This window comes from Pelecanus crispus, chromosome 1 (genome assembly GCF_030463565.1).
Source record: "Pelecanus crispus isolate bPelCri1 chromosome 1, bPelCri1.pri, whole genome shotgun sequence".
NCBI classification, from domain to species: domain Eukaryota; kingdom Metazoa; phylum Chordata; class Aves; order Pelecaniformes; family Pelecanidae; genus Pelecanus; species Pelecanus crispus.
The window spans coordinates 199,986,076-200,003,929 of record NC_134643.1 but is presented as its reverse complement, the minus strand read 5'-3'; the positions used below and the strand labels follow the sequence as shown (position 1 = coordinate 200,003,929).

General features: G+C 37.5%; 1 protein-coding gene across 7 annotated transcripts in view; it reads right to left on the bottom strand.

The window, feature by feature from the left end:
- DCLK1 (doublecortin like kinase 1) overlaps positions 1-17,854 on the bottom strand; it is a 253,897-nt gene that overhangs the window by 49,207 nt on the left and 186,836 nt on the right. For 3 of the 7 annotated variants that reach the window (XM_075709395.1, XM_075709400.1, XM_075709414.1), the window contains exons 5-6: positions 13,181-13,275; positions 7,196-7,252 (exon numbers count right to left, since the gene is read on the bottom strand). In XM_075709395.1, the coding sequence (XP_075565510.1) occupies positions 7,196-7,252; positions 13,181-13,275 (152 nt within the window). Of the gene's footprint in view, positions 1-7,195; positions 7,253-12,580; positions 12,584-13,180; positions 13,276-17,854 lie in introns of those variants that run through there. The other 4 variants (XM_075709387.1, XM_075709407.1, XM_075709376.1 and 1 more) reach the window with 2 other exon arrangements.

Below are 17,854 nucleotides of genomic sequence, written 5' to 3'. Positions count from 1 at the left end.
TCGGTAATATGTGTAAGATGAAGTTCAACTCAGCAAGGATAAATAGCATTAAAACCAAAACTAAACAGTTAAGCAATCATGCTCACCTCTTTCGGAGCCCATACTAGTGTTCAGTCTGGTTATAAATAACCTTTGCAAGGTAGCTGTCATGAATTCCTGACATAGTCAGTTCCTTAGCCTAAAGATCATCATGGTTAATGGTAAAATAAAGACAACAGTCCAGTGCAGGTATTAGCTTTGAAGGACTTTGAAGGGCTCAAAAATTTCCTGTAATATGTAACAGTGTTAAGCAAGAAATAAGTGAGTCAATACAACAAAATGGTACATCTCCAGAGAACAAAAGGTAAAGCAGAGGACAGCTGGTTTAAAACAGTAAAATAATATATTTTGATGCAACTTTTAAGAAGAAAAACTCATCTTTTTTTAATTCAATTTAGAGAGACGCAAAGGGTTACACCGAAACTCCCTCTTCCAACTCTATACAGAGAAAAATGTTTTTGATTTTCTTTTGTTTAATCGCTTACATTTTTTGGCCCAGACAGCTGAGACAGGAAAAAAAGTTTTCATGTAAACAATACAGAGCTGGCAAAAAATTACTTCATGGAGAAACACCAAATCCACAGTCTTCATGCTGAAAGAATGGAAGCCAATGGAATTCAATGTATAGAAAGAGAAGTGATGCAATTGTTTTCTTTTCAAATTCGGACACTGCACTAAACTGACACATAAGATCCAAATTTAGTTATAAACTGCTTCATCTGGAAAGGAACAATAAAAAATGTCTGCAAACCTGCTACTTATCCACAGTTCTACATCCTGCCCTGTCTTGTTAGACACTTAAGAGAGGCCCTACATAGGGAAATGACTTTTTTTTTGTTCATTTATGCGACTCAGGATTTACACAGCTTGGAGAAGAGGTAAGTTCAAACGACACAAGCAATAATCCAGCATGTGTCATTCAGGAACTTGCGTTGATTTTCTTCTTTGAGAGATACAGGGACAAACGGGAGAGTTTGCAAGGAAATGGAGCTGACAGACTGAAGTGAAATTTTCAAGCTGAAGCACTTTGTTTTATTAGGATCCTCTTACTAAGCTGCAGCATCGACTGCTTATACACTCATTTGATTTGTGTAACAAGGCAATTCTGAAAGACCAGCATAGTTTCCTATATGGTATTTAACAGTAAACTTGTATCTAACCTCCGCTAGCTCCTAACAGCTGCTTCCAAAGCTGAGCCATAATTCAGACTGTAGGCTCACACAACCTTTGGCATCCTCCAGAAAAGATTGATGATCTAAAAAAAAAAAAAGTATCAGATTCATGGTATTGGAAGTTGACCTGTCATTACTGTATCCATACTGCGGTTAACATAAAAAGTTACATGTGCAGCGATGCAATGCGAAGATTTCCTTTTTCCTTTTCTAAGGTTATACACAGGTAAAATTTTCCACTCAACTACAGAATAAAAATTGAAAGGCCATCAAAGGAGACTCTTCTTTCTTCCACCTAAATAAGGACATAGCACAATCACCACTTTGTATTTGAGTTGTATTTTAAAAGCTCTCCTAGTATTCTTAACTGTTACTTGGTAGAGACAGAAACATCAGTTATTTTGTTTCTACTCTTCCTCATTTCTATAGTACTGTTCCCTTTTTGCCTGTGCACCCTTTTCAGGCAGCCCTATTTACTAGCAACCAAGAGGGTTTCAAAACCAGAACTTTTACCAGACCCACAGATCTCTCTAGGAGAGTGTCTGAATATCAGCTGAGGCATCAGACTGGCAGATGACATGTCAGAAATTGTAACATCTCTCTTCCCCCGCCCCCGCCTAGGCTACAGATATGTATTTTTAAAGAGTGGAAAGATATATCAAGAAAACAAGGTACTTATTTTAAAACACCGTGGGTATGTTTCAGTACTCTTAGCTTTTCACAGGCATATTTTCCTAATACTTGTCTTAAGAGGAGTGCTGCTGTAGCTGAGTTGTCAGCCCGGAGCTGGTACCTTGCTTTAGATAGTCTACTAATTTCCCACCTTATACTTCAAAACTATCCCGTCACGTGCCCACAAACTTACCCATAAGCAATCCAAGGCAGATATATTTACTGTCTCCAAAAGACCCATTAGAAACCAAATTCTTCCTTGAAGGATCTTTTGCATCTACACACTAGAGCCCAGAGTTTATTATTTAAAAAGGCACTGAATGCATCTACTATTTAAAGGAATCCATTAGGATGCATGAATCCCATATGCTTATACTAAGTGAACTGTTAGATGGACAATGCTGATCCAAATGAACAAGCAATACCAACTGCAAGTATTTTTTTAAAGCCTGTTAATCACGTTTCCAAAATAAACTCACTGAACAGTGTGTATTTTTTAAATATATTTATTACATCGCTTACAATAATCTACAGTAATGTTAAATCTAGCGAAACAACCAATTGCAACCAGGATGACATGGTCAAATATGAAACACAAGTACAACACAGTATGATGAAACAATGGCACAAAAATGAAGGTGACTTTCTTCAGCTGATTATCTGCAATAAAACATTCATCGGCATGTATTTTTGCAAGTTTTACATTTTTTGTTGATAAATCAACAGCTTTCTTTTTGGTTTCCTGCATCACATTAATACAAAAATGGTATATTTTAAAAAGCAAATATCCAAGCACTTTTCTTTAAAAAAAATAATTGTATGCATAACTTTGTAAAATCTTAAACTTATGTTGTAAATGTGCCAATATTTACAATATCATAGTGCAACTAACAAAATTAAGAGGCCTTAGCACAAACATCATTAGCTCCTCTTTCACTAGAGTCCAAATTCAAAAACACTGTATTGCAGGGCAAACCACAAACTACCTACCTCATATAACATCAGACAACAAGTACACGCTGAATACAGTACAGCTTTTTTCATACTTCACCGCTGAGGGTTAATCGAAGCAAATTTGAATATAATCAACATGCGCAAATACAGACACTAAAACGCATACAAATATGTATGTGTGCACCGCGTGTGTTTTTAACCCTTCGCTAACGTGCGCGTACACAACACATGTATCTACATACTCATTGCCTTCCGTGGGGAGTTAGGGTGCTCAGCCAGTCTGAGATCAGGTGCGAGGTGAAAGAGGCAAACCGAGCCAGCCGAAAGGTGTTAGGACAGCAAACACAGCTCAGAATAGCCTCTGCTCTGCTCGGCAAGCCCTGCTTTCTGAACGGAGGGGTTTCCTGGGGCGTAGCACGCCCATTTCCAAAGAGCGTGACAACCACTTGCTTACTTTGCTCTGCATGTAAAGCTACTGCTGGCTGTGTGACATAAGGTTATTTTTCTATTGATCACTCATAATTACAGGTTCTCATCCCATCACTAACAGATAAACTGAAAGTGAAGATTAAATACGGAAAAATCTTGTATTCGGTGGTATACCATTAATTGGATACAAGAAAAAACACAGACAACATTAGTCTAAGTATTCATCAAGTGATGAGGTAACTTAGCACCATAAAGATTTTCTGTTTGTGCATTTCTTTACTATTTTTGACAAAACAGCAAACTTGGGTTGATCAGAGGTTCTTTTCTATATTACTGTTAATTCATTTTAACATTTAGAGTTGGAGGACATTTTTTGTCACATACTGCACTATGTAAAGTTCACATCGCAGTGTGAAGTATGAAACTGTAAAACTAAACGCTATTATTTATTGCAATTGTTACGCCACACAATCTCAACCCAGGTGTTCTTCAGGGCTGTTTAACATTATGTATCCTTTCTTATAATACACATTTATAGCCACAATATTAATGCCCTAGAATTTTCATTTTACAGCCACATATGCCCTGTGAAAATGGTTTAAAGAGAAAAATAACTAAACATAATGTGCTGTTGCTGAATTATTTTACAAATTGACAAGCAATTTTCACATTGGATAATGAATGTTGAAGATTTTACCGATTTCAACAAAAGAACTTCTAATATTGCATGACTTAATACACTGCAGAGCAGTGCAGTTCAAGAGAAGAAACAAGTCTGAATACGTCAAAATAATACCATTTCAAATTTATGATTAATGTTTTGTCTGTGTATATATATTTGTGCATAAGGTCCTATCCTTCCCACCTTGGAGTCAACCATGGTTTTGCCACTAACTTCAAACTGAGCAGAACTTAGCCCTTGTTTGTACATGAGATCTCTTAAAATTGTACAGACTTCCTCAGGGGAGCTGCTCAGCAGGTACAGGTTGGTGCAGCTCTACTGACTTTAACAGAGCTATAGCAAATCCCACCAGATGAACATGCTCCCATTAATACATTTTCCCCACATATTTGTTTAAAGCCACGAGTGTGACATAACTGTGCATGGGTTTCAAAGCCATTAATCTTTGCATGTGCGTGTGTGTGTGTATGTGTGTATAAATATAAACATACACATTCTGTGCTTCACATGTGAACTGTTTGTTGCATAAAAGATTAAAAAAAAAAACCCAGAAAGTTGCAGAAAGCATTAGGGAAATAATCACAAGTTTTCATAAAGCTCAAAGGGAAGCAAAGCATTCACAGTCTATACAAGACTCTTTAGCTACATCATAATCACCTTAGAGTAGGCACAAATAATGCAGCATACAGAGAACTATAAGAGCTTCAAACACTATAAAGTTGCTTAAACTATTCTGTTATTTAATGAAGGCGATAAAATCTAGGGACAAACTACAACCTGTGCTGTTGCAAGCAGAACTACAGCATCAAGAAACACAATTTCAGTTTCACCCATAAACTGAAACCTTCTGGTCTTGCTCAAAAGAAACATTTCATTTCTGCTCACATATAATGGGAATTACATTCCATACAAAAGGGATCTCAAAGTCTATAAAGAGTGTACCTTTTCAATCTCTAAGGGACTTTCATTCCTTAAATGAAATATTAATGATACATAATGCCCCTGAATAGCCCCCTAATACAAGTCATATGTTGAAATGATTAAATGTTATGGACTAGCATATTCTTTGAAACAGTCTTGATGGAGAACTCGTTATGATAACAATTATGGATATAAGGTCCATTTTTCTTTTCCACAGCTAAGCAAAGCCGTGGGATTCAGGTTTGCTGGCAATCTGTGCTCCCTGCGCAGAACAAACATTCTTAATAAACTGCCTTAAGCAGCAGTAGCCTACAGGGGAGAGGGAAGGAAAAATAGAATTCCTGGAATTTATTTTCTTTACAGGAAAAAACAATTTTTAAAACGTCAGTATTTTGTTCAGTCTGGTGGAGTTGTCTGAATTTTTGGAAACTGATCCCAATGCACATTGACATAATATGCCTTTCTTGGGATTAAGTAATACATTTTACAAAGACATTCCCTCATAACAGGCAAAAAATGCAAGTAACTTCACAGCTGCAAACTTTTTCAGTAGAACAGGACAGCCTTAGGATCGGGGTGTGGAGGGGGGGGACTGTTCCTATTGCTGGGAACAGCTTTAGATCTGAAGTCTGAAGCAGGAATGGCAAAACATGCATCTCAAAAGGGAATGACCTAACTGCTTCAGCAAACCTGCCAGATCAATGGCTTTCTCTCCAGGTGATACTGGAACCAAGTACTGAAAACAGAGAAGGTAAGTTTTGTATTCTGCTGCCCTTTTACTTCTTTTTGCAAATATCCTCCATAAATAAAATGATACTGATACAGTGAAGCCATAACATCACATGCCAACATTTTCCAGCTGCTGAATTTTATTATGGACGAATCAGTGTAAAGGAATTATTTCACTACATTTAAAAGTTGGCATGCGGCAGCTAAACATTTTCTGCTATTAAGTAAAATTTCCTGATTTCAAAATATATTAAATCATCACTAAGTAGCTCAAAAATATAATCTCTATAGATTTTTGATAAGGATCAGAATCACACTAATTTCTAATTCTTAAATCATTAGTATTTAGATACTGAAAGGAAAGGTATAAGACAGTAAAAGTGTGTTGTCACTACACTATGGGCTTAAATACAACAGACAAATTTTAAAGCAATATGCAACATATGATGGGAAATATTGCTATTACGTAAATTAGACTAAGATTCTTACAATAAAGCAGCAGAAAACAAATAAAATTAGTAGATATTTGTTAAGCAACTGGTTATAATGCATGACCTACTTCAACACTAAAGGAGTTTTGCATATTCATGCTGTACAAAATGACCACCTCTAGAAATTACGAAAACAGGGAAATTAGGTCAATAGGAGGATGATTTACGGTATCACCATTTCTGTAGGCTTTCATTTTAAAATGCATAAAATGTCTTATTACAGCAAATGAAAAATGATGTTCCTATCCTTCACATAAGTGGAAATAATCACTAGTTTCTCAGGCAAAAGATGTTTTTCCAAAAGGTGTCATCGTTATGTGTGTCAGCTGATGCTGCTAGCCAGCAAGTCTGCATATTTCCTCATTTAGAAATCTGTCCATATTTACTTGCAACACACGGATGATCAGCATGAACAGCTCTTGCCAGGTAAAGCATTCATGTTGCCTGTGAACACCCTTCTATTTACAGTCATCAAATGGTAATGCACTGAAGAGAACCTGAACGCTGCTTTGAAAGCATTTACTTTTTGTGCTGTGACCACATGGGATTTCTTCATTTTCTTTTCATTTAGATAAAAAGACTAAACTTAAGACTGTTCCAAATGTGCGTGTCGCGATCAGACAGCGTGGTGCAAGCAGTTTAATATGGCAGGTTTTTTCTTTTCTGCATTTTACCTATTCGTTGGTAAAAGCAAAGCATTCATTAACTGTTCATACCAAAATGAATAAAGATACCTATGTTAAAAACAGAACATATAATCAGTACCTTAGATGGCATAAAGACTGCTATTCATAAATGTGCCCACTATGGATTTGTGCGTTATATTCACCTTATCCAATCTTCGTTCCTTAAAGTGTGCACAATGCTGTTTTGTATTTGATGGACATATTCAATGGCTCATTCATTACAAGTTCTTGCATTAAAATGCAGTGGTAAAGCCAAAAATACCCCCACACACTAGAATTAATTTGGCCCCATGTTTTTAATATTAAATATGCAAAACTCTTTTGTGCAATTCACTATTACTGTAAATTAGCAGCTATTCTCTTTAAAAACGTTAAACCTACACCAAATCACAAACCATAAACATTGTTCCATTTTCTCTTTTACACTGAGTCTCCTACTGAATCCATATCATCCGAAGAGAGTGGGCGATACAGGTCCTGTAAGATGAAGTGCAGTATAGAATTGTTTATTGTGTTTGATTTGTCGCACTGCAACTGTCTTATATTCTTTTTGTTACTGTGGACCAGAAGATATTGTTTCACATAAAATACACATATTCTACATAATCAGATTTTTGGCTAAATGTCATATAATTATTTTTTAATCAACAAGTAGATGGTTAGAAAATAAAGCTGGAGTTTCAATGTACAACATATTCTAAGAGGCAATTATTTTTTTCTTTGATTCTTTCCCATTAAACAGTATTAAAACAATATTTGTCTGTTCTGGAGAGTCTCCTAATTGTTTGGAAACTTGGCAAGCGGAACTTAATCTTAAAGGGAATATATTTCCCTTTTTGCTGTTTCGCAAACAGCAGTAGGAAAATAAGTGCTTACCTTTGATAAGGTAATCAAAACTTGCCACCCGCTGGTGATATAGCATGGATCCAGCAACATTTGAGCCCCAGAATGCTGATACCTATAATGTACTGACAATGGTATCTTTTTTTCCACAGTTTTTTTGTGTCTGTGTGTACGTGTAAAAAGACAGCATGTAAAATCTCCCCGTCGCCGGCTCTTTCTGACGGTAGCCAGGCAACCAGCTCATGACAGCAGAGGGAGAGTCTGAGTGTAAGGATCCACTTCGGTTTTTCAACACCCACTCCGAGCATCCTCTGACGGATCAAATAATCCTCAAATGGCAGAGGTGTTAGGGGATGATACATTGCCCTATCCAACCTACACGGCACAACAATCCTCGCCAAGATACACGCCAGCGCTGAATGAAAGAGGCAGTTGAGCGAGGAGGAGCAGTAGAGGACAGAGTACTCTCTCTGTAAGGTGAATTAAGCAGAGCTGATGGTTTAGAGAGGCACCGAGTAGGCAGGTGCCAGCACACCTCGTAGGCAAGCTCTGATACCTTTAAGCTGTTTCTGAGGATCCTTTAAGTATAAAACATATTTATGAAATAAAAAAAAAGAACTACAAGACAAAATACAAGAATGCAGGAGAACGGGAAAGCTGACGGAGCCAGCTTTAGGGCTGACCTTGGCTTGGGGGTTTTGGGGTTTTTTTTTAATCACAGGAAGATAACTGAGACAGAAAATAAACAAGTCTAAAAGCTATACTGTAAAACAAGGACTGCCTAAAATGGATGCTTTACAAATTTCAAATCTACAAGGATCTCAATAATCTATGCAGGTTTATGTTTTACTTCCAGGCATGATATAAAGGGGATTTAAGTCCCTTAAAAGGGTTTTTTATTCCCTAGAATGCTTATTCTGCATGTATGTTGCCAATGGGCATGTGTACATACTGTAGCAGACATGTTAGACTGGCAGACTGAAAATCAGATCTTAAATACATTTCTATTTTGTTGTGAACAACCTAGATAAAATAAGAATTTTTAACAGACCAGACCATCTCACTTTGAATACTAACTAGTTAGTTAATTATTAAAATTCCTTTTGAGCACATACAGTTTTGGAGTTTCTAATGTATAGTACAGAAAAAAAAATCTTTTGATTTGACAGTGAGGGTAACACACCAAACTTGAATCTTCCAGGTGACTGCTCACTCCTCTGAATATAAAAAGAATATGCATTCAGAACTTACAAAGAAGATATTTGTGAGAACTGACTTTTAATATTTGGGGAGTATTTTTGTGGTTACTTTTATAACTCTATGGTTGCTTTAAAGCAAAATCATGCGCAAGATTTCACGATCATATTCTATTCCCTTTCATATACTTTTAAATACTTGAAACTTTTTTAAAGTTTTCCTTTCTGCAAGAATTTTCCTTGCCTATAATTAGCCAAAGAGCTGCATTTCTGAAAAATATGAGGAGAATCTATTAATTATTTTGCATAGATTAATAAAAAGACAAAATGTGCTCAATGAATAAGACTCAAAAAATCCTTATATAAATAGAATTCAACTTCTTTATCTGATTAGTCAAGAGGTACCTTAAATCTATTTTTTTATTATTCTATAGGTTGTAGTCTCTAGGGAAGTAGAAAAAACATTTAAAATAATGGCAAGCAATGGAAAACCAGGTATAAGTATAGAACATTTCCACCCTAGTTGAAATAATGACTCTGATTACAAGACAGTGGAAAAACAAGCTCATAAACTATTATAAAGGCTAGTTAAATAAAATGTGGGGCTTGTTATTACATATATTTATTGTTATGATTGCCATGTCACCTTTTCTGAGTCTGCATCATTAACCGTACTCTGTTGTGGTAGAAAGTATATGCATGTGCAACACAGTAACTGTCTACTTCAACTGCTATAAACCTGAATTTCAGATGTTTTCATCCTCTGTGGAAATACACAATTAAATACATAACAATTTAAACCCAAGAATCTTAATTTCCTATTTAAGAATAAATATAAAGAAAGAATTAAACTGTAAGAAAGCGTAACTATAGAACACAGGTTACAAGTTTGAACACTCAGAAGCTGAAAAAAACATAAAAGTCCAAACGATTCCTAGTTCACTTTCAAGTCCTTGTATTACACTCATGAAATTAATCTTTCAAATCTTACTTTCCTCATACACAGACTGAATTTTGCCCAAGATTATCAATATATAACTTTCACTGATTTCTAAATTTCTGGAAACAACACATCCATGTACATATGCAAGTGAGAAAGGATGAAACTTTATCTTTCTATGTTCTGGCTTTTGAGGGTAGAAAATTTTATCCGTAGGGTTACAATTTTCACAGGTATAGTACATGTATCACAGCAGCATTCTTGGCTTTACTAACATCAATGGAAAGCCTGCCATCAAAGGCCAGAATTTTTTTTTTTAAAGGTGAATGATGAAATGTCAGTAAGTAAGAAGATTGATCAATCCCTATTTTAAGTTGTCTAATGCGCTCCATAATTAGGAGTATTTTCTTTGGAAAATTCTACCATCTCTACTATTTTTACATGTCTTTACTATTCACAGGGAGAAATCCCTCAGTCTGTGGAAGTACCTTGGTTGTGTGCCTCTGAATTCAAAAGCTTGACTTCCTCTCACCTGTATTTCCTAGGAAAAACACTGGCAGCCTGCCCAGACCCTTGAGCATTTTGACAGACCAACTCCCTCACAGCACTCACATGGGGATGCTGCAGAGCTGATTGATTATTTACATCAAGGGGAATCAGACTATGCTAGAGCCAACGTTCCCTGTCATCTTCCAGACCCAGTACATACCACTGGCATCCCACGTACCTGATGGCACAAGAGAACAGGCACTTCTCTAACTCTAACCACAAGGAGAGACGGGCAGAGAAAAAATTAATTACAAAGCTGAGCCGGCATTTCCAGGACCCAGCATCTTATTTCAGTTCTAACGCAGTAGCTCCCTCAAACTACACGTAAAGAGAGAAACCCAGACCAGTCATCACTGTCAACCCCAGACCATGGCTCTAGCAGCCAACACTTTTCTTTCAGGGCAGGAATACCTCACCTCTCAACAATGGGGATAAAGGGGGCACTGAAATCAGTCTCCGCTCTTGTAGGTCTATCACATTATACCAACACTTCAACAACCCCCTAGGGAATAAACCTTCTCCTGCAGCTGGCTCGTCAGCCCTGTAGCTGAAGCCACTGAAGACAAAGCAAAATGCTTTGGGTTCAAATCTGGTTTATGACAATATGGTACATAAAATAACCTGTCCTCTAAAATTTAAATGGCAACATACAAAAGATGGTAGTAAACCAAAACAGAACACCATTTATACTGCTAACAAGAAAATTAAGATTAGTAAGCCCTGTTTAATGGCTGTTCATAGAACTAATTTAGTCATTGGAATATGTACTATGACCTTTAAGGACACAATCATATGTTTTTACACTGAACTTCTAGCTCATTCACTTCACAAGTTAAACACTGAAAGGAGCTGAAATAAATTCTCAGAGCAAGTGTAAAGTTTCCATCCCTGAATTTCTGAGCAGTTGGTTTTGTAACCTAAATAATATTCTTGCAATGCACTTTTACATGATTGCAACCTATTTTTACATTAATGTATTCCACCTTTCATCAGGTAAAAAAAAAAAAATCTGTCTAAAATAAAGCCAGACAAGCATGAAAGGTCCCCTACTGAGGTCAAGAGGACTGGATATGAATATCTGAGAAGAGAATTCAACTCTTTAACAATGTCTTATCTCTCCTGTAGTTTACTTCAATATTTATTTTCTCTACAGTTAGCAAGGTGATTACATTACCACTATGCAGCCCTTTGCATCCATAATACTGCCATTCAGAGATCCTGTTACACTTCCAAATAGGGAACCCAGATAAAAAGCGGCCCATTCACTCTCCTCTTCACATTCGACAGTCAGAAACCTTGTGGACAAACACCCTTTGTGTCTAATGGTTCTGACCACATGATTCCCACTCAGCCATCCACAAACCTTAACAGAAAAACATTTCTTCACTGTGGGGAGAGAAGCATCAGTGGTGGGGAAGGAAGTTTAGGAAAGTTACCAATGAAAAGAGACAGCCTTACAGCAAATGAAAATCCACTGTATACTGCTGTCATCCATCTAAACAGACATCCTTACATCACCAATGTATAATTCATTTGGAAGATTCTTCCCTCTTCAGTGACTTATTAATGATTCATTAATAAGCTTTGAGAGTAAGTGCAAACAGGTGTGGAAGACATGGCATTCAGGAAGATTTTAGTACCAGCTTGCCCAACTGAAACTTGCATCTTTGCTCTCTGCGTACCAGCTGATGAAAACCGTGACACTAACCTGAGGCTTCAAGCTGCCGCTCGCTGGCTAGCTCTGCACTGCAAGATCACAGTCAGCTTCCTTATCTATAAACAAGTCACGGCAGAAACCCAGGGCCGTGTCCCAGCCTGAGGTAAGAGTTGGGCATGCACAGTTCCTCAGCTCCCTGGTATCCCCCAGACATGAAGAAGGGTACACAGGCTAGAAGGGAGTAGTGCCATGCTACAGCTATTCCTGATCTGGATATCTGGGGAATTGGGTCTGCACCAGCCCCTAAAGTCAAGCACTGCCCATTTTGTACATAATCCCCTTACTTTGAGAGACACAAATTATGTCCTTATTTAAAAACTGAAAAGGCAGAAAAAGCATGTGTTCAAACTGTGTTTATAAACAAGTCTGAGATACAGAGTACTGCCTTAGGGAAGCTTTCATTGAGAACTGATCACAGTTTAGAAAATAGCAGAAGAGAAGATACATAGACATCTGTCCCATTGCTTTCAAACAGATACAATTAATTAAATCAGCATGTGGAGCCTTTTGGGTTGAACGGGTAATATTTTGTCAGAGGGTTACAGCAGTAACATAGGTACTACCTTAATTCTGGATGCTTAGATACATTGTAGATTCCTCTATACATCATAACTAGTGGGAATCTACAGCTACTAACACCTCTGGTCCAGCAAAGTGACTGACAAGTCTCCTGCTGCCTTGGTACTGATAGTGTCTCCACTGCACAAGGCTACGGTATCACAGCTAATCCACAACTAAATTCCACAGCGCATTCTTTCATCTTTCTTCAAAATCAAAGCTGTTTGTAGGTTTTGCAAGTGACATAATGCCCACAGCAAATTAAGAACAAAAAAAAAATTCTTTCACAACGTGAACATTTCCTTCCAGTTGTGAAATGTTTGGGAAAAGAAACTAAAAAAAAAGTTTTGTAAAAAAGAAGAAAGATACCCCTGCTTTTCCCCTCAAGGATAAACCAATTCCCAGCATACTTAGCATTTTGACAGACACAGAACAGTTGTATTCCACTTCAGAGTGTTGTACAAACACAACAAGGACTGTAGCCAGGCTCTTCCACCCTATGACTCTACACACAAGGAATCAGTGGGGAGAAGGCTATCGGATAATGGCTATGCCGGATTGTCCCCAGCCACGCTCAGAAATCAGTTTCCTTATTTCCTTACCCTCTGTTTCCGTAGGCTTCCTGGGCTGGTGGGAGATGGGCTTGGAGACTTCCCAGAGCGGGGAGTAGAAAGCTGGCTACCAGGGGTTCCATTCACTAAAAGGACAATAAATTCAAAAAATAAATACAAGGCATTATTAAAAGCAAAGAAATAGCTAAATCAACATATTTCTTTTCCTTCTTTGTTGAACAGATTAATTTGCTTTTGCTTAATGTTTTAAACATTAAATAAGGTAATTCATAAAAGAACCATTTCCTTAGAGTTTTGGCTCATGAAGCCAATTTTTATACAGAGGGCAAGCAAATAATCAACAAACTTGAAGACTGTGGCAGAAGAAGTGGCAGAGAACATGATCATGTTTTCTTAAACTGAATTGTTCCTGTACTTGAAAGTGATGGGGAGCAAGGTGCTTTGTTAATCTTAACAGACACTTGCTATATGTAAACCTTTTCATTCCATTTAGTTATGGCTTGAAGTGCTACCCACCAAAAATAAAAAGCACTATTGCTTGCAAGAACAAATCAGCTGCTTGCTGTTCCTCACTCATTCAGTTGAAGAGATTTTTGCAATACTATCTGACCCAAACATCACCTCAGACTTAACCCCAGAAGGGCTTTCTAGAGGCAAATAAATTGGATGTAACACCTCAAGTCTGACTTACAGCAAAGCATCACTTTCTCAAATAAATAAGTTCCTTCATATATGTCAGTGCCTATTATTTTAGAAGCATCTTTTGCATGCATGTGACATTATCCATTAAATTAACGAAACAATACCAGCAGAGGACAGAATTCTACTACAAAGTAATCACACGAGAGGCTATCAATAATGTTCACACTGAAGCACTGGTAGAAACATTACAAAGCTTGTATCACATATATATGTAAATATTCTTAAACAAGCAACTGTTAATTCACAGTCCACATTTGTCAGCACAAGGAAAAAAAGAACTGACAATCAAGATTCCCAGATTTTGAATCTTAGGAGAATATTTACATACTAGGATATCAACAAGGCATTTGACTTACCTTCTATGAGTTCTAACATGGACAAAATCTTACTGTTTAACCTGATAATAGCAAGCAGCAAAATTCCTGCTCTGTACTAAGCCAAGCTGTAGCCAAACTGAGAAGCAATGGGATTAGTTAAGGATAGCTGGGGCTGCTCACAGAGTGAGCTGAACGCGATGCAGGATTCATAAGCAGAAGCCTTTTCTGCGTAAGGCTGACGTCTTCAGAGCAGCAGTGGGAGGTGCAGGTGCTGTCTTAGGGCTACATCAAAGGTGTCAATTAAGCATAATGCTGCTGCTTCACAACGCTGAGCCACCGCAACCCCCACTCGCTTTCCATGGAGCCCCGAAAGCCTAAGCAATTTTATATGCTGTGCACTGAATCATAATGAGGTGCCTTTGGGGGCAATATACCAAATGACTCATCCGAAAATCAAAATGACAATAACTCTTGTAAAACCTTGGCCGACTGGCAATCTAGCAAATGCTAATTCCTTTGGATAATACAGTAGGCATTTTTAATAGATTTTTTCTTACTTTTTACATAATACACTGTTCTCACTGGCTAATACTGGGCCTGCATATTATAAGGAAGAAACACATATACCTACCACACCACTCACATCAATAAAACACATTATACTTCAGGATAAACAATGACCACTTAATAGTGCTTAGGTGCTATGAGCAATCAGATCTCAACATCACTTTGTGCAAGGCATTGTTTAAGGTAAAGGTGCAGCATGTTTGTATTACCATAGGAACAAGAAGATACACTAATTGCATTTAAATAGGCTGCTTTTCTAGAAAACCATTCCACTCATCTAGGCTTCAAATTCTCTTTGTGCAGAGGACAATGGTTTGCACATATCAGCGCGGATATCAGTACTAAGTGTGTTGGGGAGAGCACGTGCATATGGACACATTCACTGAAGTTCACACAGTATTCAGCAAAAACACCCCATAGGCCTGGCCAACAATGACTAAAATAAAATTTATTATCAATACTTCTGAAAACATTTAGGAAAAGGGCAACATGAGGACATTAAAAATGAGCTTTTTGGAATCTCAAGCTTCTAAAGTTTTAACGGCCTTCTTAGAAATAAATATGAAGTTATTTAGAAACTAATACTAAACTACTACTATTCACATGGAGCTAGTCCTCAAGACTGCTCATTAACAAGACTAGTGCTCTGCCTTCTCTTTAAACCAAGCAGATATTCTTAGGTCTTATTATTATGAGAAAATTGGTAGTGTTAGGTTAATGGTTGGACTTCATGATCTTAAAGGTCTTTTCCAACCTAAACGATTCTATGACTCTATGACTTTAATAAATATTGTAGCACTAGGCACCAGTTCCTCTTCCTTATAGATTGACTCCTTCCCCATAACTTTCAACAATAGTTTTTCTTAGAATTACTATTGCAATTATTCTGTCCTGAAGACAAAGACTTGAGGTTACCAAGTGGAACTAGACAAATACATGCAATGGTGTATTTGACTCTTGAGGTACTTCCCACATGTACCATGTTGGTAAGTATCTATTTGAGATGAAAAACCAAAGTATTACAAACCCTAAAAATTACTCACTTGCCACCACCAGAGTATCCAGAATGTTTAAGCTAAGCTCCAATGCTCTCACCAACAGCACTTTTTAAGAAGCAAGATTATGATAATTGTGCTTCTGTTGGCTGTCTGTAAGACGTGAAATCAAGAGCACAATTAATAGATCAAGGCCCTTTAGGAGATTTAAATGGAGTTTGCTCACCTCCTTACCCATATCCAAAACACAAAGGTGCTAAGTACCTAAAACGCATACCAGGATTTTTGTGAGCATGCACAGACTCCCCATGGAGAGCTGTTTAGGAACTCTAGAGATGACAATTGCCACTGGAGATGAGATCCCTTTTACTAATCTTTAGGTACCTACTATGTAGGCTTCTACATCTGAAGTAGTTTTCTAGACCTTATTTTAACCGAGTTGCTGTTGTAGCATGAGTTGTATCATCCCCAAGCAATGATCTAAAACAGACCTGACGAACAGTGTACTAGGAGCATCCATTGCAGTGTAGACTTCTACAGTTAGGCAAGATAAACCCAAACCCATGCACCTAGAGGTTTAGGATATGCTGGAGATGAAGCAAAATCCTAAAAATTCTCCCTATCTACCAGTTTTGGTGGATTTTATTCCAAGTTCAGAACTCCATTAAATAAACTCTGATGACTGAAGGCCTTACGGAGTCCACATTACAGTCAACCTGAACAGGGACTTGGGTGACGTAGGTTCTATTCCCAGCTCTCTATACGCATCTGCACAACATCAGACAAGTCATGTCACCTCTACCACTTGTCTACTTAGGCTTTAAGTTCTGGCAGAACGAACTCTCTGTGCACATTATGTTGTCTGTTCTGGATGCTCTGCATACATGGAGATACACACTATTTCTACTGATATTAATCATGTAAATGCTTAAGACAGACATCCTAACAGGGAAAAAATGGCAATTCCTAATAATTCTCCAGTCCACTCCAGGGACCCTCCTTTTTTATCTTCTTGTTTATGGCTTGCTGGCCATTCCACCTCTGACTCTAGTTCCTTGTGAGTCATTATACTGAATTTGCAAGTAGAGTTGATATTAGGTGCTGTGTAGCAGGAAGAGATTGGACTGATTCTGAGTCCCCTCCTGAACTCCATTTACAATCACAACACCATTCTTACATATGCAGCTCATGACCAGATACCACGGTAACAAATATGTGAATAAAATCTATAATACTTAATAATAATGCATTCCTGATAAGTACAGGAATATAATCTAAACTGCCCTAAAATCCATTTCTAGGTGGAATGCATCTGGTTGGAAACTGCATTCCTGTCCAGTATCTGCACTGCATTTCTCACTGACTGATACAGCACATGTTCCTACAAGGAACCCCGATGTAGATAAAGACATATGAAATTGGTAAATCACTGTTGTGATTAATCATGTTATTGAGTGAGGCAAGAGGTTTCTTGCCACTTTTTATTCATAAAATGGCAGGGGTCAGAGACTTCAGCTTAACACACAGCGCCCTCCCATCCTCTCATGAAAAATATTTATCCATTCAAAATTTCACAGGTGAAATATGTATTAAAAAGCTAAAACAGTAACAAAAGTATTGTGGTTGAGAAGACGTATGCAACTGCTTAGCTGTGAATTCCTTTCCTTACTGTCGTCTCTTGCTGAGGATGCATAGCAGGGCAAGAACCTGTCTTTATTTTTTTTTCCAGCACCTGGCACACACATGAAGGTAGAATACCACACAAAATAGAACGCTAAAGCTGGATACCATCCTCTACTGAGATAAATGCAAAATAGGTTTTCATATGAATATGTTTATAAAACAGTGAAAATGTTTTAAATAAAAAGTACTTTGATAGCATTCCAATAAATACATTTTGATAGGGCATCTTTTTATTAAGCAATAAAAAGTGAGAAAAGCTGAATTAAAGTATCAAGTGCCAGTCTGAGAGGCTGCCAATGCCACTGCACTGTGTTAAAATCATACTCTCCTATAAAACTGCCTGTTGATGTGTTAGCATCTTGTTCTCTATAAAAAGTGCTGAGATGCCTCTGTGTGTTTACAAAAGCGGTTTGCCAATCACAAAAGTGTGTTTGAGAAGA